At 43.8% G+C, this 27,172-nt stretch overlaps 1 protein-coding gene and 2 pseudogenes across 1 annotated transcript; 1 reads left to right on the forward strand and 2 right to left on the reverse strand.

Moving 5' to 3' along the window:
* The first annotated feature begins 23 nt into the window (after positions 1–23).
* Positions 24–4,146, forward strand: LOC102715658 (annotated as a pseudogene).
* LOC102705808 (sugar transport protein MST1-like) lies at positions 4,103–10,480 on the reverse strand. The gene is made up of 3 exons (XM_006652290.3): positions 10,153–10,480; positions 4,790–5,742; positions 4,103–4,698 (listed from the first exon to the last, which is right to left on the reverse strand). The coding sequence occupies exons 1-3, from the start codon at positions 10,289–10,291 to the stop codon at positions 4,264–4,266; spliced, it is 1,527 nt and encodes a 508-aa protein (XP_006652353.1). The 5' UTR covers positions 10,292–10,480; the 3' UTR covers positions 4,103–4,263.
* A 10,280-nt stretch (positions 10,481–20,760) lies between these two features.
* Positions 20,761–25,329, reverse strand: LOC107304154 (annotated as a pseudogene).
* Between the last annotated feature and the right edge of the window lie 1,843 nt (positions 25,330–27,172).

The raw sequence follows: 27,172 nt of genomic DNA on the forward strand, positions 1-27,172 counted from the left end.
CTTGTCAGACAACACATTTAGAAATGGCCGGAGGAGGATTTGTCTCCGGCGGCGGCGGCGCTCAGGACTACGGCGGCGGCATCACTTTCTCCGTCGTGGTCACCCGCCTCATGGCCGCCTCCTGCGGCCTCATTTTCGGCTACGACTCTGGCGTCACAGGTGCGTACTCTGGAACAGCTACAGGCCTACAGCATGTTGAGTTCTTCTAAAATCATTTCAAAATTTTCAATCTTTCAAGTTCAAAGCAGAATTTTTTCTTTTTGGCATTTTGGCCCACTAGAGTTACACAAAACTATGGTATCTTTTCAGCTAGTTCCATTGTAGCTGATGTGAGAAAGCAGTTTGCCATAATGATTAATTAGAATTTTGCAGCCCCATCTTTTTATTTCTAGTTATGCTCAGAAGTCAAAATTGAATTATAAACCTTAAATTTAAAGATGATTTTATAGTTTTTTTTGTTACAAGTTATTTTTTTAGTCTTAACTATTTTAGACCGTTAAAAACACATATATGAAAATTTTACTTTTCATTCGTATATATGCTGATCACCCCCGATTTTGTCTAAGTGTATATATTGAATTCCAACGCATCACTGAATTGATTAGTATCTTACTCCCCTCAAATGCATGTGGTACAAACCGTACAAGCAGTGCAGATCACGCTGCACGAGATGCTTCCACAAGGCCTGGAAGAATACAATGAAAAATGAAAAGGAATAAGCTCATGTGCAGGTGTGCAACGACGCAAGCGATCATGTAATAAAATACACTATCTGAAATTCTGAATAATTTAGCCATCAAGTCAACCCCTATTTGTTTTGGGAAATTCCTGAAGTTGGTGTCTGGCCAGATAAGAAGGATGAAGGAATGCACTCACCACCAAAGGCGAAGTTTTGGACATATTATACTCCATCCCATAACGATAAATTTTTTGGAGTGTAAAAAATTCAAATCCCTCTTCCTAAATATTACTTGTCGCTATTGACTAGCGTTATTTTAACTTTAATCATTAATAATTTATGATTGGTTCGACTACGATGGATGAGAGCTTATCAAAGATGCAACAAGCCTTGATAATACAGTATCCTTTTAGTGCTCCCTATAATCCTAATTATAAGTCTTTTATCCTTCTTAATTGTTTACAAAATATAAGTCACTATAGGATTTCTAAGGACATTTTAACTAATGTTTTTCGTGTTTGCCCTTGGTAAATAAATAATACCTCTCTAAAAATAAAACCATTCATATTTTTCAATAGAATAAAATGAAGGGCAACAAAATCATTTGATTGTTTCCTTGATTCTTGTTCCCATGAATGAACTATATTTGGGATTAGCACCATCATCTTTTCGCTTCTGCTTAGTCTTATAAGCCAAAATTTAAATTTTCAACCCTAAATTTAGAGTTAATTTTGGAATATTTGTATCAAAGTTTATTTTTTCTGTCTTAGCTTTTAGATTGCTAAGAATACATATCTAAAAATTTTATTCATAAATTATTTCTCGTTTCTAAATATATCGTTAAGCTTTTTCCATAAAGAAGCAAATAATCACCTATAGTTGTACTTTGGAGGGTTTCGTGTCTTTACAAAATTACCCCCTTTCAAAATTTTCATAAAATCTTGTTGTAAAGGTCGATTTATTTTATGATTCCCCGATCAAGTATGATTTAGGAGGTACGCCTAATGCCTCCAAAAGATATAAGAAAAACTTAAAAAGTGCTGGAAAATTCAAGTTTTTATGTACAAAACGCTGCACATTTTTTGGTTGAAAACTTCTGCATACTTGGTAAAACTTGTCATATATATTTGTCAAAAAAACACAAATCCACCTAATTTTGGACCAATTTAACATTTGATACTACTCATGGCTGGGTATTATATATTGCTCTTTTCTCGTGGTGAGTTCCAAATTTTGACTTGAACTTTTTGCGACATACTACTGCATGAAATAAAATAGAACAATTTTACTGTCCTTGAAAATGTATCATTTTTCTATGTAAATTTGGTACCTCTTGATATCTTAAATGAGGCAACGAATTTTACGTTAAAATTTTGGTACCACTCATACTCGTGACTACTCCAATAACTCAGTAACTGTAAAATTGTTTAACAAAATAACCGTACCCTTATTCAGTCATCCTACTGACGATCGGTCCGCTCCTCGTTGGTTCAGGTGGCGTGACGCAGATGGAATCATTCCTGAGCAAGTTCGTCCCGGAAGTGCTCCGCGGGATGAAGAGCGCGAGGCGCGACGCCTACTGCATGTACGACAACCAGTGGCTCACCGCGTTCTCGTTGTCGCTCTTCGTCGCCGGCACGCTGTCCTCGCTCGTTGCGAGCCGCGCCACCAGGGCGGTGGGCCGCCAGGCCATCATGCTCTTCGGCGGCGTCATGTTCCTCTCCGGCTCGATCGTCAACGCCGCCGCCGTGAACATCGCCATGCTCATCATCGGCCGCATGCTGCTCGGCTTCGGCCTCGGCTTCACCCTGCAGGTAGGTACAGAAGGCCCGGCGATTCAATCCGGCCCAGTTCGGGAAATAGTTTTTAGCACACGGGTGTTGCATGCCATCTAAATAGTTATCAAAAAATATGAAAAAATTTGACAAGATATATTAATATGAGTTATATCACTCCACAAACATGCAAAGTTTAAATTCAACTTTTACAAGTTATAGAAAAAAAACAAACAAAACTGAAAACTAAGTATACGCATATTCATAATTATTTTTGTTATTTTTGCTACAACTTATAGAAGTTGAATTTAAACTTGCATGTTGGTGAAGTGATATAACTCATATTAAACTATCTTGTAAATTTTTTTTATATTTTTTATGACTATTTAGATGGCATGCAAGCAACGGGTGTATATATACCCGTGTGCTTAAAAAACTGCTTCCGGCGCAGTTCCAACCCTTCTTCTTTTGTTTGTTTTTTTTTTGGGGGGAAAGATTACATTTTTTTTTCCGGTACAGGCAGCTCCGGTGTATCTGTCCGAGGTGGTGCGGCGCGTTCACGTCGGCGTACAACGCCTTCGTCGTGGTCGGCATACTGTCGGCGACCGTCACGAACTACTTCACAAACCGCATCCCGGGGTGGGGGTGGCGCGTCTCGCTCTGCCTGGCGGCCGTCCCGGGCGCCATCATCGTCGCGGGGTCCCTCTTCATCCCGGACACTCCCAGCAGCCTCGTCCTGCGCGGCCACCACGACCGCGCCCGCGCGGCGCTGCAGCGCATCCGCGGCGAGGACGCCGACATTGACGCCGAGTTCAAGGGCATCGTCCGCGCCGTGGACGAGGCCCGCCAGAACGAGGCGGGCGCGTTCCGGCGGCTGTTCAGCTGGCGGTACAGGCACTGCCTCGCGGTGGCGCTCGGCGTACCGGTGTTCTACGAGTTCACCGGCATGATCGTCATCTCCATCTTCTCGCCGGTGCTGTTCCGGACGGTGGGGTTCAACAGCCAGAAGGCCATCCTCGGCTCCGTGATCAACAGCATGACGAACCTGGCCTCCACGCTGCTGTCCACCTCCGTCATGGACCGCACCGGCCACCGGCCGCTGTTCATCGTCGGCGGCCTGGGCATGATGCTCTGCGAGGTGGCCATCTCGTGGATCATGGCGGATCACCTCGGGAGGCACCAGGGGTTGACGATGCCCCGGGGCTACGCGACCGGCGTGCTGGTCCTGATCTGCCTGTGCACGTTCAGCTTCGGCTTGTCGTGGGCGCCGCTGCGGTGGGTGGTGCCGAGCGAGATCTACCCCGTGGAGGTCAGGTCGGCGGGGCAGGCGCTGAGCATCTCCGTCGCGCTCTGCCTCTCCTTCGTCGAGCTGCAGGTGTTCATCGCGCTGCTCTGCGCCATGAAGTACGGCGTGTTCCTCTTCTACGCAGGGTGGCTCCTGGCCATGACGATCTTCGTCGCCGCCTTCCTGCCGGAGACGAAAGGCGTGCCGATCGAGGCCATGCGCTCCGTGTGGGCGCGGCACTGATACTGGAAAAGGTTCGTCGGAGACGCCGACCGCCACGACGGCCGTGTCCTCGACATGATCGACACCAATTAAACCGATCGTGGTGTGATGTGTGTACTGTGCAGTTTGTGGTCGAGAAGGAGATCGAACATCTCAGTGACATACATTGCCCATTCTTGATTAACTTACCCAAAATCCGTCTTACCGATATTACTAACATTGAGCACACGCTAAACTACTTATGAGATCAATCAAGCCGACGCTGCACCTGCACTGCACGCGTGTAAATTACTGCACTAGACTTAGGTCGACACGTTGCCGAACTTCTGGTCCTTGACGAACCTGCCCCAGTACCAGTGGCGCGCGAAAACGTGGCCCATGGACTCGAGCGGCACGCCCTTGGTCTCCGGCACGAAGGCGACGGCGAAGGCGGTCATGACGACGAGCCACGACGCGTAGAAGAGGAAGGTGCCGTACTTGAAGCAGCAGAGCATGGCGAGGAAGCACTGCGCCTGCACGAAGTTGAGCCCCAGGTTGAGCGCCACCGCCACGCCCTGCCCCGCCGACCGGACCTCCACGGGGTAGATCTCGCCGGGGATGGCCCAGTACAGCGCCCCCCACGACCAGCTGAAGCTCGCCGAGAAGGCGCACGTCATCACCAGCACCGTCACCGCGTATCCCCTGGCCATCTTGCTCCCGTTCCCCAGCTGCGACCCCACGATGCTCGCCATTGCCACCTACGCACGCACGGGTCGCCGTCACTTTCTTGCTGGGAAAATGTAGGCAAGGTTGGTGTGCTCCAGGTGAGTGAATGAGTGAGTGGTTTACCTGGCAGGTGAACATGAGCGCGCCGCCGATCATGAAGAGCAGCCTCCGGCCGTAGCGATCCATGGCGAAGCCCGAGCCGAGGATGCCGCCGATGTTCATTAGGCCGAGAATGACGGCACCCATCAGCGCGGCGTCGCTCTCGAACCCCACGGTGCGGAACAGTATCGGCGAGAAGAAGGCCGTCACGGCCACGCCGGTGAGGTTGAGGAACACCGGGAACGCGACGGCCATGACCAGGTACGGCCGGTACTCACGCCGCAGGATCCGCCGGAACGCGCCCTCGTCGTTCCTGCGGTCGTGCTCCACGGCGGTGAGGATGTCGTTGAACTCGGCGTCGACGTCGACGCCCTTGCCGCGCACGCGCTGGAGCGCGGCGCGGGCGAGGTCGTGCTTCCCGCGCAGGAGAAGGCTGCTCGGCGTGTCCGGGATGAACGCCGCGCCCGCCACCATGACGGCGGCCGGGAACGCCGCGAGGCCGAGGGACAAGCGCCAGCCCCACACGGGGATCCGCGACGTGCCGTAGTTGATCAGGTTGGCGATGAGGTACCCGACGCTGATGAACAGCGGGAAGCCGGAGATGAAGCCGCCGCGCCAGCGCGGCGGCGACATCTCGGCGAGGTAGACCGGCGTGGCCTGGCCGGAGAACCCGAGCCCCAGGCCAAGCAGCATCCTCCCGACGATGAGCATGGCAATGTTGGCCGCGGCGGCGTTGACGAGCGCGCCGACCAAGAACATGCTCCCTCCGATCAGCATGACGGCCTGCCGGCCGATTCGCCGGGTGACGCGGCTCGCCACCAGCGTCCCGACCATGCCGAACGCGTAGAGCGACGAGGTGAAGGCCGTGAGCGCCTGGTTGTTGTAGATGCAGTACACGTCCTTGCTCGTGTGCGCCGTCCTCTTCAGCAAGCCCGGGAAGAACTTCTCCAGGAAAGACTCCATCTCCGATACACCACCTGATGTTCATTGTGACATGAACAAGATTTTTTTTTTGGTCTCAAATCTAAAGAAACCGATGATAAATTGATCACTCGCAGAGAAGTTTCAACTCTTGTTAATTAGAACAAGAACACGTGATGAGGGTGACTAGTACTCGTTCACGTAAATTTCGTGTTGTGCATACACTTTTTCTGCCATGCACAAATAACCTTACATGCGGGAGCTAGTGGAATCTTGATAGTAGAAAACTATTAGCCGTGAGAGCAACAGTAAATTAATGCTGTGAACAGTAGTGACACACTATAAGCGATTACCGTGTTACTTTTGATCTCAGCAGTGCATTTTAAATAATATTTTTTTATCATTTAAACCTTTTTAATAAATAATTTTATTACTAAATCTCGGAGAAAAATATTTTCATCGTATGAACCTTTTGACCACGTCACTTACCACGCCAAATTCTCCGTGTGGCAGCTTTATCTTGTCACGTCACCAACACTGGAGTGATCAAAAGGTTCATACGGTAAAAATATTTTTCTCTAAGGTTTAGTAATAAAATTATTTATTAAAAATGTTTAAAAAAAATAAAAAAATCTTTAAATAAGGGCAGAGCTAAAAAATTTAGTTTATCAGGATCATCAGGTTATAAATACACTAATCTTGCTTAAATCATAGTATCATTGTCTAAATAATATAACCTTAAATCATAGTATCATTGTCTAAATAATATAACCATGGATTTGTTCAGAGTTTATTAGGGTCGGCTGACCCTGACGGTTTAATGCAGCTTCCACTCTGATTTTCAATCTTATGGCAAGGAAAGATTTTACACTCTGATTTTCAATCTTATGGCAAGGAAAGATTTTAACACATCATGTCACTGCAAAGGATCCAACTTTAGCGTTAAGCATAAAAAAGTAAAAAAGTAAAGACTTTATCTTAGACCCCAAAATTGAACGCACCACGGTCATTTCATTAGAATATGAGATTTACTCCGATCCAAACAAAAATACCTTGAGGTACCGGTATCTCGAGGTATCAAATCGTTTGTACCATTAGATCTAGCTGAGTAGGATATGCACTGTTAGATTTAACGATCAGAAATAATTTAGTACCGATACCTCGAGATACTTTTTGTTGGACTGAAACAAATCTCTTATAATATATCTTCTTTTCACGTTGATAGGGATTAGTATTTCTATTGACGCATTTAGTCTTGATCGATCATCACATCATCCACTTATCTTATAAAAAAATTCCGTTCTTGTCAAGCCCGTACATCACTCAGGCTGTCAGACACGATACAAACCTGATTCCCCGATCCAAAGCAAGATTAGCCCCCATCGAGTGGCCTACAAATACTACTACTCGCCTATACTCGTAGTAGTACTAGCACATAATCTCAACATGCTAGCTAAAGCCAAGTAGCCATTCCAGTGGGGGCAAAAAAGAAGCAATCACAATCAATCTCCTTTCTTCTTTATTTTTTGTGTTGCAAGAAAAGCAACGGACTACGGATTCAAGGAAGGTGCCCGTGAATTACAGCTCGGGATTAGCAGAAAAGCCGCACCAAAACTCGCGGCAGGCAACAAAAGGAGAGCGAAGACGACGAGCCGAGGAGGAGGACGCCACCATGACATCCGGTCTGACCGAAGCGCAGATTGCACGCACACAGAAAACGTCCAAAGTTGCAAGTAACTATCGATGCACACCTAACGACAAGTTGGTGTACGTTCCGAGCGTAATACGTGGAAGCAGTACGCATCCCTTTTCCCGCATGTCGCATGAGCCTCATTAAAAAACTCATCTGGAAGACGAGGATATTTTGAACTAGCGTGTGCTTGGCAGCTCAAATTTAATGTCTAAGCTTACATTTAAGTTAGTAATGTGTGTTTTTGTCATCGCTTCTACTATCTCAGTTTCATGTTATGAGCCTGGACATAGAATTTATGTTTGCTTTCCATTTCTTCGACCACATGTTACGGCCTAAAAATCGTAGGTAAAAAAGTCCCGGTCAAAGTAGGTTTTAAAAATTTTACATTTCAACAGGGGCTACAAAATTTGGACATACAGAATACGGCTATTTCCAAAATAGAGAATTACGTCAGAGCTTAAAGAACACCGCTATACATACGGCCATTTTGCATGCGATGCTTATACGATGAAACATCCATGGCATCCACCATCAACATTAGGTAACCGTGGCATCCACAGTCCATTTGAGGTCGTACTAAGATCTAAGGGAAGATTATATGCAATGAATTTTCACAGCTAAAATTCTATAGGAATAGGAATACTTTTGGGTTACGTAAAATAAAATTTCACATGGGTCTTAGTATCTTTGTCCTGAAATATAATTAATTTTAAATACATATATACATAGATTTGTTTACACATACAATGTATATATTTTACAACATACATTAAACAATGTTTCTCTAATAACCAAACAAAACTCGTGTACCCCATCTATTCACTTCTGCTAATGTTTATAAACTAATTTATGAACTTACACCCTCAAATTAAATCTAGAGTTGATTTTGAGATTTTTTCCACCAAAATCTATTTTTGAGTATTAGCTTTGAGATCACTGAAAATATGTATATAAAAGTTTTATTTATAAATTATTTTTGTTTCTAAATATATCATGGCTTTTTTTATGAAAAACATAAACAATCATCTCCTTTAGTACCGATAGAGCCTATTAGCTTCACCATGGAAAGGTAGTCAACGGACACACTTATGTGCTCTAAAGGGCTAACTGCAACTAACCTGACGTGTTCCATGGCGCTCCACGAGATGATGATGCTGGACAGGCCGTGGAACCGCCGTACACCGGCCGCTGGCCCCCGCCGGCCCAGTGGCTGATCCAAAATCCAAATTCGACCGGATCGTGTCGCCTCACGCCGCCTAGTCCCACCCACCCAAGCAGGTGTCCGGGCCCACATGTAAGGGTCTCTACCATGTGGCCCCCCACCGCTCCTCGTCGTCCGATGGTTAGCATCTTTAGGTGACTGTCTATTTAACTTGCTACTCCAAATTTTAACAATTATATTAAAAAATTAACCTTCAAGAGACTGGATATTTAACTTTGACATGTTATTTGGATCGTTAAACATGTCTCCTCAATATCCAAAACTACAATTCATCATGTACCTAACAGGATTGTTATTTGTGGGTCCTACATGGTTGGGCCACAACTCATCCTCTCCGTCGTTATGATTTAGAGGGTGAAGATGAAGAGTCTATTTAAATGCACGTAATTTGAAAATATAATATTTTAACATAAATAGTTAAATTAAGATTTGGAGAATCAAATTTTAGCCATTCTTTTGAAGAAATCCAACACCCCGTCTTTTTGCTTTTGTTGATGAGCATTTTTCCCGTCCTTAAATAGGTACTATGAGGTACTACTGTTTTCTATGTAAAATTTAGTACTTCTTGATACCGTAGATATTAAAAGGTACCAAATTTTACAAAGAAAATAGTGATACCTCATGGTACCTACTCAAGGATGAAAAAACTCTTTGTTGATAGTTATAAACTAAAATTTAAATTTTAAACATTAAATTTAGAGTTAATTTTAAGTTTTTTTATTAAAGCTTATTTTCAGTATTAAACTTTAGATTTCTACTAATAACTGTATATAATTTTATTATTTATAAATTATTTTTCATTTGCCAAGCGCTCCCAATCAACCCAAACCCCCACCCCACCCTCCACCCAACACCCCAACACTTTCTAAGCTTTTTCTGCTGTGAATGTGTGAGGTCATATAATCAGCGGCTGCTGTACGTTCGGTTTGACGAGAGAACAAGAGCTGCGCGTGCGTCCTCTTCGACCTCGTTTGAACGCGGAAATATTTCGAGATCTTCAAAAAAAAAAAAGAATAATCGTCTGTTCTAAACGGCACCAATTTGATCGGACTAGATTTCTTCGCTCGTTTGGAGCGTGGAGTGATGCCACACACCTGCCTGGTGATCTTTAGATTAATAAGAAACTGTGGCCAGATTTGGACTTGTTTGGGGAATCTGGAGCGGAAGAAGCAGAGACGGAATAAAGAAACCAAAGGGGGGCAGAGGCAGCAGTTGAGATGCGCGGCCGCGGCTCCATGGCCTCAGATCAAAGGTTTTGGCTTGTAGCGAGCGACTTCTGGAGACCAGGAATCAGTCCAGTGGGCTAGCCACGAGAGAATCGTATCGTTGATGTCGCGAGGGAGATATGATGGACTGGGAGAATCACTGACCCCCGATAAAAATCAAAATCAAATCAAATCTCACGGGATATGTGTTCAGAAATTTCAGAGAAGACACGCGAGATAAACCCTGGTAGAGATTTCAGAGAAGAAACCACATGCAGTAAGCAGTCGATCGATCGGTCGATCGATCTCTACGGGTCGACGAGGGAACGAAGGAGGGAAGGCGCACCTGAGATGCCAATGTCGTAGCCGAAGATGAGGCCGCCGGACGCCGCCATGAGGCAGGTGACCACGACGGGGAAGGTGAGACCGCCGCCGCCGCCGTAGTCCGCCATGCCGCCGCTGTTGAGGAGGGAGCCGCCGGGCATTTTCTCCGCGCGTCCGTACGTACGTACCCCCAGCGGCAAACCAATCCTCAGGCGGCCGTCGCCAAATGCTGCCGCCGCCGATGACGATGACGATGACGATGATGATGGAGTCCAAAGCCCTGCGGGTGCGGGGGGGTGAGTCTTTATAGCGGCAGGCCCTGCCTCTGTCTCTGGCTAGTGGCTACTCCTACCGTTTAATTCTGGCCTCTTTCACATTACTACGACGCTGTTGCGTTGCGCGACCTGCCTTATCTGCGGCACACGTACGGTACAGATCAGGGCGCGTACCAGGAAGAAAACCCATACGCCATAGTACGTGTTTAAAAAATGTTTTCTTAGAGAATTTTATTGTGTTATTTTGTTTAAGAACTGCTACAGTATGGAATACCGAAGGCTAACTGTCTAGAACGCAAGCAGCAAAGCAGAGAAGCGGACTGCACATGATCAATTTATTTAATGATTCCATCGAGAACGGAATACCGTTCTCTAGACTTTGTGTATTCTCGGAATACCGTTCTCTAGACTTTGTGTATTCTTTTAAAGTGGATTTTCAACTTTAAACAGTTGTAGTAAAATCCAGGAGCAATTTTTTCATCTTTGAGAAGGTATCATGAGGTACTACTGTTTTCAAAATTTGGTACTTCTTGATACCTTAAACACTAGAACGCACCAAATTTTATATAGAAAACATTGGTACCTCATATTACCTTCTCAAATATGGGAAAAATGCTATAATCTTCTAGCTTCCATCAATCTTAAACACAAACTAAGTTTGTCTGGTGGCGTCTAGAAAACTTCTCCTGCTCACATGTAAAATGGAACGACTTATTAACGTATGGTTAATTAATTATTAGATAAAAATTTAAAAATAGATTAATATGTTTTGAGCAACCTTCTTATAAACTTTTTTTTTAAAAAAATGTTTCGTTAGGTTAGGAATCATGCACGTAGAAATGGAAATAAGACGACAGAATTTAGGAAATATTATATTTGAACACATCCAAACTACAGTTTCATGGTTTTACCACGTGATGCGTTTGGTTCTAATCACTTATAAAATAGAGCAGAATGTTAATACATATATGCTTCCGTTATCTCAAATTTAGATCATCTTTGTCTATTTTTTAAAAATAAGTTTATCTTTGAAAAATCATTGTATAGTTTGTGAGAGCAGTAAATAAAGGAAACTTTAAAAAAAAACACATATCTTTATCTGCTTGAAATACTCTCTCCGTCTTTATTTAGTTGTCACTGTTGACCATTAAAAACAATTAAGTGATCAGTTGATGATTAGTGAAAGCTGTACGGTTGTATATTTATACGTCATACATCATAAATATGACATATTTTTCGATATACACAGTAATTTTTTTTTAAAAAGACGAATGATCAAAGTTCCCGGAGAAACAATAACCGATGTCAATTATTTAAAACCGGAGGGGGTATTTGCTTAAGAAACGAGAGAAAAATATCTGAAGCTCTGAGCCACGACATTTGATCGATCCAGGCCGTATGTATAGCTCAGTTGCCTGTCGACACGTCGTGACAGTTGAACAGTAGTTGCAGATGCATTGACACGATGTTGTCATGTGTGTAAGGTGGTGCCGGAGCTGCAACTTGCAAGAGCGGCCGCTGATCGAGCGCATAAACCGGATCAGCCCCGTTTTTGGCCGCCTCCTCCTCCTCGTCCTCCCGCGTCCCGCGATTGGATGCTCGCGTTGAACGCGTATGATGGATGGCACTCGATCCCCCGAACCCCCACGAGCGTATCGCTCACGAGTAACGAACTCACGACGCTATTCGCTGGTGTCTCCTGCAGCTTGTGCGCGCATACCTCTGTGCCATATGACATGTAAGTACTATAGTCAGAGGTGGAGTATGGATATTTTATAGCGTAAGAGAATTCAGATGACACCGATAATTTTTTTACGATCTCTATTATAAATTAATATTTTTAATATATATTTATAAAATAATCTAATAATATAACAGAGATGACACCAATACCGTTCAATTCTACCTCTACGCCTGCACTGCACATTATGACCGGGCTGGCCGGTCGCACACTACTTCGGTTCCATTGACCAACAGGTGTGCGATCCAATTGTTCGTCTGGATAAACATATTTATCAGTTCGATCGTTTGCTTGTTTGCTGTTCGGTGTGACGTGTGCAGTGTACATGGTTGACACTAGATAGCTTGTCGATTAGAGAACTTGACACACCCGTAGTAGTGCCTGTACCACTTGGATTGGTCGAAACTTTGGGTTATCACGCAACCAGATGAGGAGGAAAACAGCGCCCGTTCCGACCCCTGCCCGCTAGCCTAGCTATGAACGGATGCACCTGTTCTGCACGTCTACCGGACGGCAGAAAAATAGCAAACCGACGTTTACCGCGCAGAAGAACTCACGCGTGCATGCACCATTTCCAGCATCCCGGCGGTAGGTACAAAGCTCTACCAAAGAGTTGGCAAAGGATTTCCATTTTTTTGAACACGCAAAAAACCATGGATATATGATACAATCTATTAAAGCATGGCTGCTGTGCTGAAAATAAACATAAGCAAAATAACTTATTAATGATTAAAAAATACTTTAGAGGTATAATTTTCGTATACATGTTCTGGGCAATATAAAAGTAATACTGAAAAATAAACCACGATAAAAAAAATCTAAAATCAAAATCAAATTTAAGTTCTATAAAATATAAATTTTATCTTATAAATATAAGTATAAGTAAAAGATGGACGTTTAAATAGATAGAAATAGTTTAGTACACCATGCAACCAATGTAATCACTGTAAAAGGGTAAAGGAGAAAGCTTTGTCATGAGCTACTAGGCAAACATTAAAAATATGGTGTGGGTCATGAGAAGAAAACAAAAGGGAATGCAAATTGAAAAGGTTCGGTACGCATCTTCGATGCCATCATGGCTCTTCACACGAACTAATATGCTATGGTCTAATTACATGCTTTACTTAGCATCACATCAGCTATTGCATCAACATGAGAAAGTTTACTATCAAAGTGGGGGCACTGCGTTTCCTTCCACGATTGTCACAAGATAGAAACATGTTCTTTATTGTTTGATGAGAGGCCTTGATACCAACGTGGCCACCAAGGGTTTCGAAATACGAAAAATTCTTGACAACCACTCGGCTATGATAAAAACCAGAAAAATTCTTAGGTAAACTTTCATACAACACCGTCTTTTCATTTCTATTTATACCTATAAGTGAAAATTTAAAATTTTAACCTTAAATTTTGTTGTAGATTTTGAGGTTTTTCAATCATGATTTATTTTTCAGTGTTCGCTTTTAGCTCGCTAAGGATACTTGTATAAAAATTTTATTCATAAATTATTTTTATTAGCAAATATATCATTTGACTTTTTTTTAAATAAGCCAACTGATCATAAAAACCAAACGACATATTTAAAAAAAATTTATAAATAAAACTTTTATATATGTGCTCTTAGAGATTTAAAAACCAATGCTAAAAAATAAACTACGATGAAATATCCTAAAATCTACTTCAAATTTAATATTAAAAATTCAAATTTTAACATATAGGCATCAACAGGAGAGAGAGAAAACAAGGGTGGGAGCCGATAACAGTGACTATCACAATTCACAAGGTTATACCCTTTCATTATTGATACCCGGGTCACCATTTTGATTGTGTGTCCAGCAAGCTCGTAGAATTTTCCTTTTCTTTTGTACAAAAACTCATCGATCGGCTCGCTTTCTTCTCGGCGCAGAGGAGAGCACACACACCATTTGGCTGTCCATATCTCTCCGAGATACCCTGTCCGCTAGTCCTTGATTTGATCTTTCTAGGAATCCCAAGCGAAAGGAAAATGCTCGTCATGGTTGGACACGTCCCTTTTCTGGAGCCGAGAGCACCTATCCCGCAATCCGTGTGTCTTGACTACTGAGTAGCACTGCAGTGTGATGCTTCGATGGTGCACGCTCCATTTAGTACATGGCTGTCGTGCTCTAGTTAACCCTTGCCGAGAGCAAACTCAACAGATTATTTATCATATCATTCATCCTAAAATTTAAATGACATGACATAGAAAAATATTTTGTATCATCCATAAATTAAGCATCATCCATATTAGAAAAGAAAAACTCTAAATATGGATGTCCTCTCTTCTCCCTTCATATCTCAACGTTCAATAAAAAAATGTTAATAACAATATGAGAGTGTGGTGGTAAAATATTAATAAATTATGCATAGATGATATAATATAAATGTTCATTAAAATAATAATTGATATGAATAGAGTCCATAGTGATACAGATAATAAAATTTAAATAAACCGTTGAAAATGCTCAAAACTCAATCTGGTAGTACTAGCTAGCTACCGATCAGCGTCGTGCTATCTCTTTTGGTGTCCGAAGAACGCGACCGCGACACGAGTGGCGGTAGTGTGGTTTCCCTCCCGGACCGGAATTCTCCGTCCCCCCGGCCGGCTCCCCAATTTGATGTGGCTGCGCACATGCCTCACCGTTCGTTGGACTGTTTGGTGTTTGCTTCATCACACGCACACTTGAGCAGTGGGCAGCCAAATTCAAAAAGGATGCCAACATGCATGGATGTGTTTTCTTTCGTTCAATTAACACCTTTTCCCTCTTGGGTACAGAGAGAGGGACGACAGAATTATTCTATTATCCAATAAAAGTTTTTGGTTCTTCTTTTGCCTGTTGAAAGTGATTCTGTGATCTTGCCTGAGTTATCCGAAGTTGATATATAAGTATTCATAATTTAGATGTGTTTGCACGTGTATAACTTGGAAAAGAAATAGAGAATTAAAGTTTGTATCTATATATCTCTAAATCTGTGCCTATACTAATTGGCAGTACAAGAGATCCCCAACGTTAATCAGAAAAATATATCTTTTTGATAGTTGAATCAAATTGTTGCGCCAATAAATTATGGACTGTTTAGTTTTGTTACTAACATCAACTCTTACTTTTGGATATCATAAATTTAATAATTCATAACATTAGAGTTAATAAATGTCCCGCAATTTAGTAGTTTATTACTGAGATTCTAAAATTCAAAGTTAATAATTAGCTGATGTAATTGGCGTGGGCTCTTCTTAAACTGTAGCTATAACTACAAAATTAAACAACGTGTTATATCTACGAGTAAAATTTAAATATTTATAATATCAGCTATAATTGTCAGTGCAATGCACGGGTTAGAAACCTTACAACGATATTTTTTTGAATTGGTTCCACCCATTTGAATCGTATCCATTACGTATAAAAGATACAAACACTTGTGTGGAATTAATAGACACCAGTATCTACTTCCTTCGTCACGGAGAAAAATAAACCTCTAAATTTACATCTGGACATGTATTGTGTCTAAGAGAAGGCATCATCGTATACTTCATCTCTGTATTATAATAAGTAAATTTCTGTCATTTAAATTTGTTCGATAAAACGTGTATCAGTAAATGATGGGTTGTCTCATCGGTCATCTTATATTCAAATATCTATCCATTTAACCCTACATACCTTTAACTTCGTACAATACCCTTATTTATTAGGGTTATTTAAGTCATTTTTCTTATTGCTAATTTGTCTCTACCATGTTAAAAATATAATTATATTGGGATGGAGGGACGGGTGCTTGGTACAACCGTACTTAGCTCCCATGAAGGAAGATCTCGTAATAGAGCATGCGGAATTTTATCAGGTGGGCTCAGCACAATAACTTAAGATAAGGGGAGAGCTAGGAACATGGATTATAGACATCCACTCATCTATTTTATATCATCTAAATAGTTATAAAAAATTTTAAAAAATTACGAAGATAAATTAATATGATATATAGCACTTCACAAACATATGAGTTTAAATGTGGTTTCTATAATTTATAAAAAAATAACAAATTTTAACTCTAAATAGTATACGCATATTTATAGTTATTTTTGTTATAATTTATATAAGTCATATTTGAACGCGTATGTTTGTGGAGTTATATATTTAGTATTAATCTATATTGATATAGTTTTTTAATTTTTTTAGTAAATATTTAAATAACGTGTAATAGTTGAGAGGATATCCTCGTAAGAGTTCTAGAAGAGTACAACACCAGGGAGAGCTAGCGGGTAGAGCGCATTCTATGTGAAAGACTGAAAGGACACGTTTGTCAGCTGATGGAGGCACCGCTAGCAGTAGCTCGCTGCTGCTTGCACCGTTCTATGTTGGATAACTGGATTATAATGTCATTTTCTGCTGGAAAGTTTGAGATAGAAAAATAATAAAGAGCAGCACGCCCATTGACATCGAGCATTCTAGCCATGTTAGAAGCTGTGGCGTGTTAGGTTTGCAATGCAAGTTCTACTGGCAGCTCGCATAGATAAGGTGGAAATGGGTTTCCTTTTCTCTGTCGAGCAGCTCGCAGTCGCACCTTGCAGAAAATGAAAGCTCAGAGGATTCACCGGATTCAGGTTGGCAACGCACATCAGGCTCGGCTCTGGAAAACATCATGTGCGTGGGGTGTTACTGGTTCCTGTCCGTCTTAATCAACTGTCATGATTCTGGCCAAACTGTTTAAACTTTAAACGCCAGAGGAAGCTGTGCTCTCTGCTGAACATTGCTCTTTTCCAGATTAGTCATGTACTGCTTTAGAAAAAAAAGAGTCCAAGTTTTACAATACTGAATACTGATAAACAACTCTTGCGATCAGCATTTAAGAACACGAAGATATGTCCTTCATATGTGATAGTACTTGGAGCTGATCATGCGCTCATCTGGCATCACAACTAATAGCATCACATCACATATATAGAAGGGTGGTTGGTTTTAGAAGAGTGACGATTTGCAGAGCAGACCATGGTCGCGGGATGCCTGGGATTATGCGGTGACGTGGTGTTCTGGCCATGGCAATTCTCCGTATACGGGGTAGTTGTTGATATGCTCGATGATAGAGCCTATTCTTTATCTAAAAAAGTACAGTTAAATATTAACTCTTATCTGATCTACGTTAGCAACAAGAACTTATTTTATAATAGTACGTATAAAGATAAAATCAGATATAATTTCTTAATGTAAATAAAATATTTTTATTATGCTAGTTTCTTTTTATCCACTCTCATGCAAAGTTTCTTTTAATAAATAATAAGAGTTGACTGTAAGCTGTTATCATGCATAACAACAGCTTTTATCTCTTATTCCCATCTTTTCTCCACGTCACCAAATTTACTAAAATGATAATTAAAAGAGTCAGCTAATAAGTACATTTGTACGCGCCCTTACGGCATGTTCAATGATAGAGTCTATTATAAGCTCTATCTTAAGTCACGTTAGCAGAAAAAATTGCTCATACAAAGACAACCTTACATGCTAACTATTCATAATTATAGACTAAGTAATTCCTTGTCCATATTTTATCTTGTTGACGTCTCTGATTAGAGTCAGCATACATATAAAACATATTTTTCTGGTTATCTCCTCGTTTTATGCTCCAAAAGTCGATGGTTTGCTGAGTCCATACAAAACAACTTATTTTCTATTGTCACTCTTTCATATCAGCGAGCATGCAGCGATAGAGACGATAATAAGAGCTGTTTGTACCATTAGAGGATCGTTGGCAAAAGCTTTGCTGTGCCGTCCACGGGCTTCGACAGTGATAAAACATTTGGATGTTATGCTCCTTCTTAGAGGCATTTTATGGCTTTGTTTTTTTTCTCCTTCTCCACATTGACTTTTAGATGAAAACCTTGACTTCGAGAAGTATGTTTCTAGGTTGAAGGGGATAATTTTTACATGCACCTTGCAGACCGTTGTTCGGAAACAACGTTTATGCATATATTCGGCGACCTTGGATAGATAGTAATCCATTTTTATGTTGATGTTCTAATTAGTTTTCATATTACCCATTAAGTTGTGATAAATAATACGTAGAGTTGGAATTGCAAAGTCCAACAATTATTTTTTTTTAGAAAACAATGGTCGAAAAGAACACTATTAATTACAAAGAACATAGAGCCCTACTATGGCGCTCTCTCTAGCGATAGAAATAAATCTGAACCGTTGATTTATTTTTATTGAATGGTTCAAATCTATTTCTACTATCAGATCATTTGATGAAGTATAAAATATGAGGGAGCATGATCGTCCAATATAATATAGGCTTAAAGGATAAAATCGTATATTTACACCCGTGCAAAGGGATACGTCATCGAATACGTGCTAGGTAGTAATACGATCTAAACATCTTACGAAGAATTGGTAAAATTATAAATAACAATATTACCTTTAATCATTGAGTTAGTAAAATAGTAAAATACTTCTATAAACCGATTGTCTAGATCAATTATGCCGGTAGTATTATACTACGAGAGGGAGCACGAGCACTGTAATGCTTTTCTATTAAAAAAATATTACCGGGATTACGGCGCTTTTACCTCTCGCATGATTCTCGACCGTCAGATCGATCTAGAAAGAACGGCGGGTCATATTCTGGAGTCTGGACCAATTTTGGCATATTGCCTGCTGAGATGAACAAATCTCTGCAAATATCCGTTTCTATAACGACATTACTCCAGACACGGCTCCGGGACAATAATTCCCCCGTTGGTCAGTGCTGCTCGCTGGCGTGTCAAGTGACAAGCGTGGAGGTGGAGTCGTGCTTGCCGTGTGCACACCCGGACATGCCCATGCACGCACACATGGCGCTGCCCCCCAGGGGATGAAAAGTTGTGCCCTCGTGGTGCAACCACGTCGCCGCCTGCCCTGCCCACAGCAAGGCGTATCAGCGTGCGTGGCCGCCGGACGGCCGGGACGCACACGATACGCCATCATTCCGCCGTGGAAAAAGGCCACGCGGGCGGCTAAAACGATCGATCACACTCACGCCCCTCGCCCCGGCCGCTTGGGGGGCGTAGCGTCAACCGAACCGCGGATCAGTGCGTCGACGACGCACGCACGCACGGTGCGCTTTGGTGCTTCGATCGCGCCGTTCGTACGGGGGGCGGCGGCGGGCGAGCTGCGGGGGCCATCGCCCCCATCGGCGGCGAATCCGGTCGCTGGCTGCTGCCAAGCGTCGCGAGCGTGACAGGCGGTGCGCACTGGAGCCCTCCCTTCTAAAGTCTCAACTGTTTTCCTCCTTCGAGGGACAGCATCTGTGCCTGTGCAGCGCACTGCGGCACGATGGTTATTTAGGAAATGGCATAAAGGCGGTAGTCGAAGCGCATCCCTAGTGTTCCGTTTCCCGGCTGGAGCAGATCGCCGCTGTAGCGCTGGGGGGACCCGAGAATTTCTTCCATCTGGCAATCTTTAAGGTTCAGTTGGTCAGACTTCGGAGCAGCAGCTTTGCGAGAGAGAGCATCCGCAGACGAATCGAAACTTTCTGAGATTTAGGCTCACAAACCGCACACTAAGAGTATGCATTATGCAAGTTACTCTCTCTCCAAAAAAAAAAAATATATCACATAGGATAGAGCTATACACCCCATAATGCATGGGGCTTCGAGTGGATCCCACCTTTTATTTTTTTACTCTTTTCTTTACCCCTCTCTCTCCCCTCTCCAGTGCTCTCTCCTCTCTCTCCCGGCGGCTCACACCGCCGATGGAGGAGCTCGGCGACGCGTTAGGCGGGCGGTAGACCCCGGCGGTGGATCTCGGCAGCGGTGGAGCTTCCTAGCGGCGGTCGCCGGTGGATCTAGGTGCAGCGACGCGTCGGGGGGTGGAGGAGCTCGGTGGCACCCGTGTCCGCACGCAGATTTAGGGCCCTGCAGCGCATCAGGAGCGGTGGCGGAGCTTGGCAGCCACGAGTCAAGCAGCAACGCTGGTGGGCGGTGTCGGTTGCGTCCTTTCTCTCTCCTTCTTTCTCGATCGCCTCTCATCTCTCTCTGACAGAGCCACCGGCACCTCAGCAAGAACCGTGCATTTTGGCTAAGGCACGATCCACGCTGACATGGCGAACCAGTTCCTACATGAGCTGGTTCTTCTTACCACGTAGGAGCACTATGCGTGCCTAAAGTCAGCACGCCAATGCTTCTGAACATGAGCCATGGTGGTTTTTTATGTGGTGTAAGTTGGTTCATCATATGCACAGCGTGTAGCGTATAGTTTGTATACAGTATCCTCCCAAGAAAAAGTCAATCGGGGAAAAAATGGACTGTACATTGCGAATGGATGCCTATGCAATCATGGACGCACCCGTCAACAATGCGTGGTCACTCGAGGCCAAGTCCACCGTCTCGCGCGCACACAGTACACCACATAGAGTATGGATTCGCGTGGATGGATAGATAGGGGCGAACACATGCTAAAGCACGTCTTTTTCCCCACTGTTTGTAGCAAAACAAAAAAAATGGTTCGAGTTCCACTGTGATCCAGCCACCGTCTCGGCGTCTTTAGCCATCCCAATATAAATTTTGTGGACACGATTATTTAGAATGATATATCATTTAAATATGTTTAAAACTAGGATAAAACATCCATCTCTCGATACATAGTTTTATCTATTGTTGTTTTCTAGGTTACATGCAAGACACAAGTTGTCTAGGTAACTGTACATATATGGTTTTATCTCTATAAAACTTATTTCATCTCTCTCTATTAATAAATTATCACATCATCAAAAATATTTATATGACATCCTATTTATTATCTATAAAACTCCCGCTGGACCGACCACAGCTGCATGCCTGCATGCACGCACAGTGTACAGCGCGTCGTTGCCCGGCGATTCTGCCTGTCTGTTCATGCACCGTATCGCCGTCCGGGGTCGTGAGGGACGATGGCGACGGCGGTCGCGCACCGATGCGGACGAGGCGTGCGTGTCACGACCAGATCCGGACGGCGTAGTACGCGAGCGCGGCGTGCCTGAGCTGTCGCAGCATCAGCAGGAAGCAGTGCATCTGCGCGAACCCGAGCGCCGCGCCCAACGCGTCCCCCGGCACGGTCCAGAACAGCGCGCCCACGACCAGCCGCACCCGCCCGACGCCGCGCACGCCAGGATGAACGCCGCCGCGTGCGTCTCCATGGCCGCCGGGATCACCACCTGGCATAAATCGTGCAGCGACGTGCATATGCACGTTTATTGGTCGAACACGTCGTCAGGGCGTACATGTACGTAAACGTGGATCATCGTTCACCTGGCAGAACACGATGAGCACGCCGCCAATCGCGCACATGACCTCGCGGCCGTACAGCCTCGCGGCGAGGGCCGAGCCGAGGATGCCGCCGGCGTTCGCCAGTACCAGCACGGCGTGGCCTCCCGCCAGCGCCGCCTTGCTCCTGCAGCCCGTCGCCCGGGACAGCACCGGCAGGAACAGCGCGGTGCCGGTGACGTTGGCCCCGGTCAGGCGCAGGAACAGCTGCAGCGTCGCCACCACCACGGCGTACGTCACGCACCACTCGTTCCTCGCCACGATCAGCCGGAACGAGCGGCCGAGGCCGCCCCGCCGACTCGGCCGCTTTTTCCAAGAAACGTCATGCCTCCGCTTCGCATGGGCCTCCTCCTCCATGCTGGGCGCACCACCACCACCGCTGCAAACGCACTCGAGTACCAGCGCAGCGTAGATCCGGTCGCTGTCGAGGAAATCCGGCGTCGCGGGATGCTGCCAGCCGCGGTGGCCACCGTCGTTGACGACGCGTTTCGCCCGGGGCTCGCCACTGTTCGTGCCGCTGACGACGAACTGTTCACCGCCACCGCAGCCAGGGCTGTGGATCGCACTGGAGTCGTAGAGATCGCGTACCAAAGAGCCGACAGCATCCAACGACGGCGGTCTGCTACTCCAGGAGGATTGGAGCGCCATGGCACGGCAAATCAATTTGCTCTGTCAAATTGTACATTTCATCAGCAGAAAATCAGTTGATATGTTCATTATCATTTCAACAGAGGAAAATAAACAGCAAAAGATGCAATCATGCATGAAGATCTCCGATAATCCAAAATTCGATTCCAAAGTCTTCCTTCAGCTTGAGCTTAGGTTCAGCTTGAGCTTAGGTAGAGCAACTGATTATTGATGTTTACGTAGTTATTCCCTTAGCTGCCATGCTACGCATAATTTGCTTCCCTGTTTGACACCTGTATCTCTCTACCACTAAGAGATGGGAAAATTGCCAAAACATCACCCGTAAAGTTAGCACTCTCCAGAACACCATTAGTAAACAAGAACCCTCCAAAACACCACTAGGTAGTCATGCCAAAACGCCAAAATTCACAAAACAGACATTAAAAATGACCATTCTACCCCTAAGCCTTGTATTAGCCATATATTATTCCAAAAATAAATAAAAAATATACCCAATGGGGCAAAAAAAAAAAGAGGGTGAATACCCAATCTAGCCCTCCCGTTTCACCAAAACTCAATTTGGTCCTTGTTGTCCATTTTGTTCATACAAGTACTCTAAGTATTAGTTTTAGCTTAAAATCATCCTTAGACCCATGACATGCCCATAGCTAACCACACTCAATATCTGTATTAAAAAATATTTGTTTCATCTTAATCTTGAACTGCATACAATACGAAAGAGGAAATAAATAAATAGCACGGTATATATACTTTTCATTATTTCCGCAAGTGAACATGAGAGAGTTTTCTTGTATATGTTGGAAGTAAATAATTAATTTTCATTTTTATATAAATTACTATACAAAGATTTATTATAGAAACATCTTAGCCAAGAAAAAGATCATCACATTCTGATAGAAAGTTGGGTATATACGAGGTCTCAAAAGATATATAGTTTTACTGAGGGTATAAATAATGAGATTAGATATTGATTCGTAGTGCTCCCCCCCCCCCCCAAAAAAAAAAAAAGAGAGAGAATGGTTCGTAGTGCTGAGCAACAAACCTGGACAACATCAACCATGTGCAGCAGCCAGCACGCGACGAGAATTCCATAGTTGATGGCAATAATTGGAATCGTCCCAGCAATAATGGGGACGGCGCGGGCCAATCAGCACGAGAGGCGCACGCCCCATCGCGTGGGTGGTGACGTGGCGGCCCGCGCGCGCGATGCCCGCTGACCTGGCGGCCACGTGCGCAAACACCCTGTACAACGCTGGGCTGTTGCCGACGCCTTTGGAGAAGAAAATATCAGCAATGCATCTTCAGAGTTCAGACAAGTCTGCACTCTGCAGGCAACTCGCAAGGTATCAAGTCATGAACTCATGATGCTGCGATGAAGTTTGTGCCGATCGACGAACGAACATATCCAAAAACCGCGAGTGCTGAATGAATCCACTGCTTTCTATCCAGAAAGTAAGCCTGCTTTTAACAAGTTATCGTTTCCAATTGATTCACAATGTCTAGAAAAACTGGTGATTGGACACTGATAAGGTGCTTGTGGAGTGTTGGTTGGCTCAATTTAACCGTGTGTTGAGATGAGAGTTCTGTATCAAATGCCCCTACCTAATAACACAAGATGTGTACTTGCCATCATTAAAAAAAAGGATGACCACATCTATCCCAGTATATTTGTGGCATCTAGGAAGAAAGTAGACTTGTCCCATTCGTTAAAATAAAAAAGGTTCACTTATCTCACCATGACACCATATCCTGACCTCACATGAGCTACCCTGAAGCACAGCTGCACTGCCTGCACAGGTGCTGTGGGCATACCGCGTACCCGTCCCAAAAAAAAACTAATTCTCCGGTTTTCGTGTCCAACGTTTGACCATCTATCTTATTTGAAAATTTTTGAGAAAATTAAAAAAAATTAGTCACACGTAAAGTACTATTTATGATTTATCATTTAATAAAAACAAAAATATCAATCATAAAAAATTTTGAATAAGACGAAGAGTCAAAAATTAAAGGTAAAAAGTGAAAATTTGGTTTATTTTGAGACGGAGAGAGTACATAATAGCACAGGGAAACAGTGATTAAATTCAGAATTCACCTACACCAGATATTTCCACGCTTATTTTTTTCAATTCTGCTTATGCTTATAAGTCATAATTTAAAATTTCAACCTTAAATTTAGGAGTTTTACTCCCATCATTATTTTTGTACCGCGAGGTACTAATATCCTCACTCATGCTATCCAACACACGATCAAGCTGGTACCTCGAGTTACAATACAATCGTGACCGTTCGATCTATCATCAGCAACAGTTGGGATTTTAGTATCAACTTAATCGTGAGGTGGATAGCACAAGTAAGGATTTTAGTATCTCGCGGTACAAAAGGAAGGATGTGAGTAAAGCTCTAAATTTAGAGTTTATTTTAGGATTTTTTTTCACCGACCATGGATTTTAGATCGCTAAGAATACGTATATAAAAGTTTTATTTATAAATTATTTTTTTTTTTGCAAATATGTCGTTTGGCTTTTTCCAAACAATCACCCCCTCCTCTTATCTAAGCAATCCTTAATCCCGACAATTCGATCGTTTCCTGACTATTCCTCTCTTTTTCATTTTCCGACATGATATTTGTTCAGTCTTCAGTGCAAAGCAACACAAGGTGGATCCATTTACACAGAGAAAAACTGAACCAAAGTGTCCTAAAAGAAAAACAAAAGCTCTGAGAAACTCTGAACCGAGATGTCTTCCATCATCAGGCCACTCCTCTATCCTTAAGGCCTGACGAGCTAACTTTCACCACCAAACTCCACAATCTAGCCTAATCCGAAAAGTTCAGGCACACGAATTCTTTCGGATACAGAAAGTGCACATATAACATATACCTACTCCAACAAACGTTTCGGTGAACCATTACTTCTACCAAAAAAAAAAAAAGCATCAATCACATCCAATTCGCTCGCTCAATTGCAAAAACACATGAGCTAACTGTCACTCACCGTAGCGCTCCCTCCGTCGGCCGGCCCGGCGGCACGACCACAACCCCGACGAGGCGGCGGCGGCGGCGGCGGTGGCGAGCTTGCTGCTCTGCCTCTGGCCCAGCCGTCACGAACGTCTCGTGCTGCAGCAGCTCTCGCCTCTCTGTTGGCCACTCGAGCTGCGCAGTGCAGTTCCGCCGCCTATATGAACAACAACATCGCCGTCAGGATGTAGCTAGACAGAAAAAAGGAAAGCAACACTTTGGTGGATGGCTGAATTTTGCAAACCACCTCGCACATTTCACGTGCTTACCGATCATACAGAGGAAGCTGCCCCATGCCTGCTGGTGCTACCTGCAAGCGAGGGGACTACTGTTCGATCGACAGGCACTCCGGTATGAGCTCCAAATTTCGTCGTGGCCCACTGCTCGCAAGATAACAGAACTGCGAAATGCTCCGGTGACGCGACGTCGGTGTAGATAGATGACGGGATCGGTCGATCGACATGTGTGAGGCTAAGCCATGATCCATCTGATAACGAGGAAGGAACGCAGCTAGCTTTGAGTGTTCTTCGTACAGCTGCTGAACACACGTGTCCGTCAGACAGTGGTGAACACATCAATCAATTAAATTTTAGATTATAAACATAAGCAGAATTAAAATGATGAGGAGTTTTCTCATCAGATCAAGTAGTGCGCCTTTTTTATTTTCTTCCCCATATTTTACATCGAGAGATATTCTCCGGTTTCAATCAATATATAGTGCATTCATGTACAGTGTATTGGTTGGACAAGCTACTGATCGAGCTGGTGGCATGTCAAACACGTATATCACATGGCAACATCACCCTGTACATAACTGAATTGTCAAAAACGACCTTGTCTGCATTCTTTTCGGTTGTTAGGATTAGTCGATTAACTGCACACAAAATTAAAACATAATTAGCATATGATTAATTAAAAAATAAATATTAAAAACTTAAATATATTTATTTGTATTTTTAAAGGAACACATATATAATTATCATACGAAACATAATATTTAGCGGTGTGAGAAGTATGATAATGGATATCGAGGAGGTCTGCTGGGCCACCTGTGTCTTTCTTCATAGGTAGTAACTGTACGACTCAAGCTCCAGGTCAGGCAGGCCTCCAGCGTGGTAGGTACGGGGCATAGCGAGTCCAGTACAGGCCCAGAAAAATAATCTCCATCACGTTGACATAGACGCACACAACTGCACAAGCCTAGCAGCTGCAAACTGCAGGCCGCGATGCGTCTTTCTTCGCTCGCCCATCGCACACGGTTTTCTGATGGCCTAACTACGACGTTCCTCCTATCATCATCTTTATTACTCTTGTCCCGGTGAGTGATCGAGCAGCTTTCCTTGTTGCTCCCTTTGGACATCGCAACCCGCACCACAGCTCAAAACATGCCCAAGCTGCGGCTTCTTCCGTATCCTCTTCTCTTCCATCGGTGTCTGCCTCCGGTCAAAAAATGAGACTTGCGCGGATGACCCCCAGTCTGATTTTTGCATGTGCGTGTGCAAAGCAGTGCACACGTGGGTGCGGTCCGGAGCATCGCACGGGTCAGGCTGAGTTCAGATACTCAGGCCGAGCTTTTCTCCTCAGCCTGGCCACGGGATGAATTTTGCATGCGCACAGTCTAGCTCCGAAACATGTAGAGACATCTAAACAAACGTTTCTACATATCTCTCATGCAAGTCAGCTAGATACATGCAACCAAACACACCCATAGTACTCAGTCCATCCAACCGGTGGTAGATGTGGTGGCGAGATAGCCTGCAGGGCCATACAGTGGCTAACGGCTTAGATAGAGTCGATCCGGCCGCCGGTGACGACGGCCCGGGTGATTGGAGCAAAACCAGGCCCCCGCTGACAAGAGCTAGATGGGCGTCTGGCTATCCGCCAACTTCAGTTTTGGCCAAGAGACACACTGCATATACATATGTATTTAAGTCTTTTTGTTTCCAGAAATGCCCCAGAAAAAAATCAGACCGATGCTGCATTATACTTTTGTATCGTATACCTATCTCGTTTATCTCGTTCTCGAAGGGTATACCGTTCCGTATTCTCTTTTGATTCTAACATTAACCAGAAGAT

Source organism: Oryza brachyantha, chromosome 4 (assembly GCF_000231095.2).
Source record: "Oryza brachyantha chromosome 4, ObraRS2, whole genome shotgun sequence".
Taxonomy (NCBI): Eukaryota; Viridiplantae; Streptophyta; class Magnoliopsida; order Poales; family Poaceae; genus Oryza; species Oryza brachyantha.

Excerpts from the sequence above, each read along its gene's own strand:
- LOC102705808 (XM_006652290.3), bottom strand. The coding sequence starts at position 10,291 with ATGCCCGGCGGCTCCCTCCTCAACAGCGGCGGCATGGCGGACTACGGC. Across the intron at positions 5,743-10,152 it reads CTACGACATTGGCATCTCAG|GTGGTGTATCGGAGATGGAG; the intron begins GTGCGCCTTCCC and ends AATGAACATCAG. Across the intron at positions 4,699-4,789 it reads CGCTCATGTTCACCTGCCAG|GTGGCAATGGCGAGCATCGT; the intron begins GTAAACCACTCA and ends GTGCGTGCGTAG.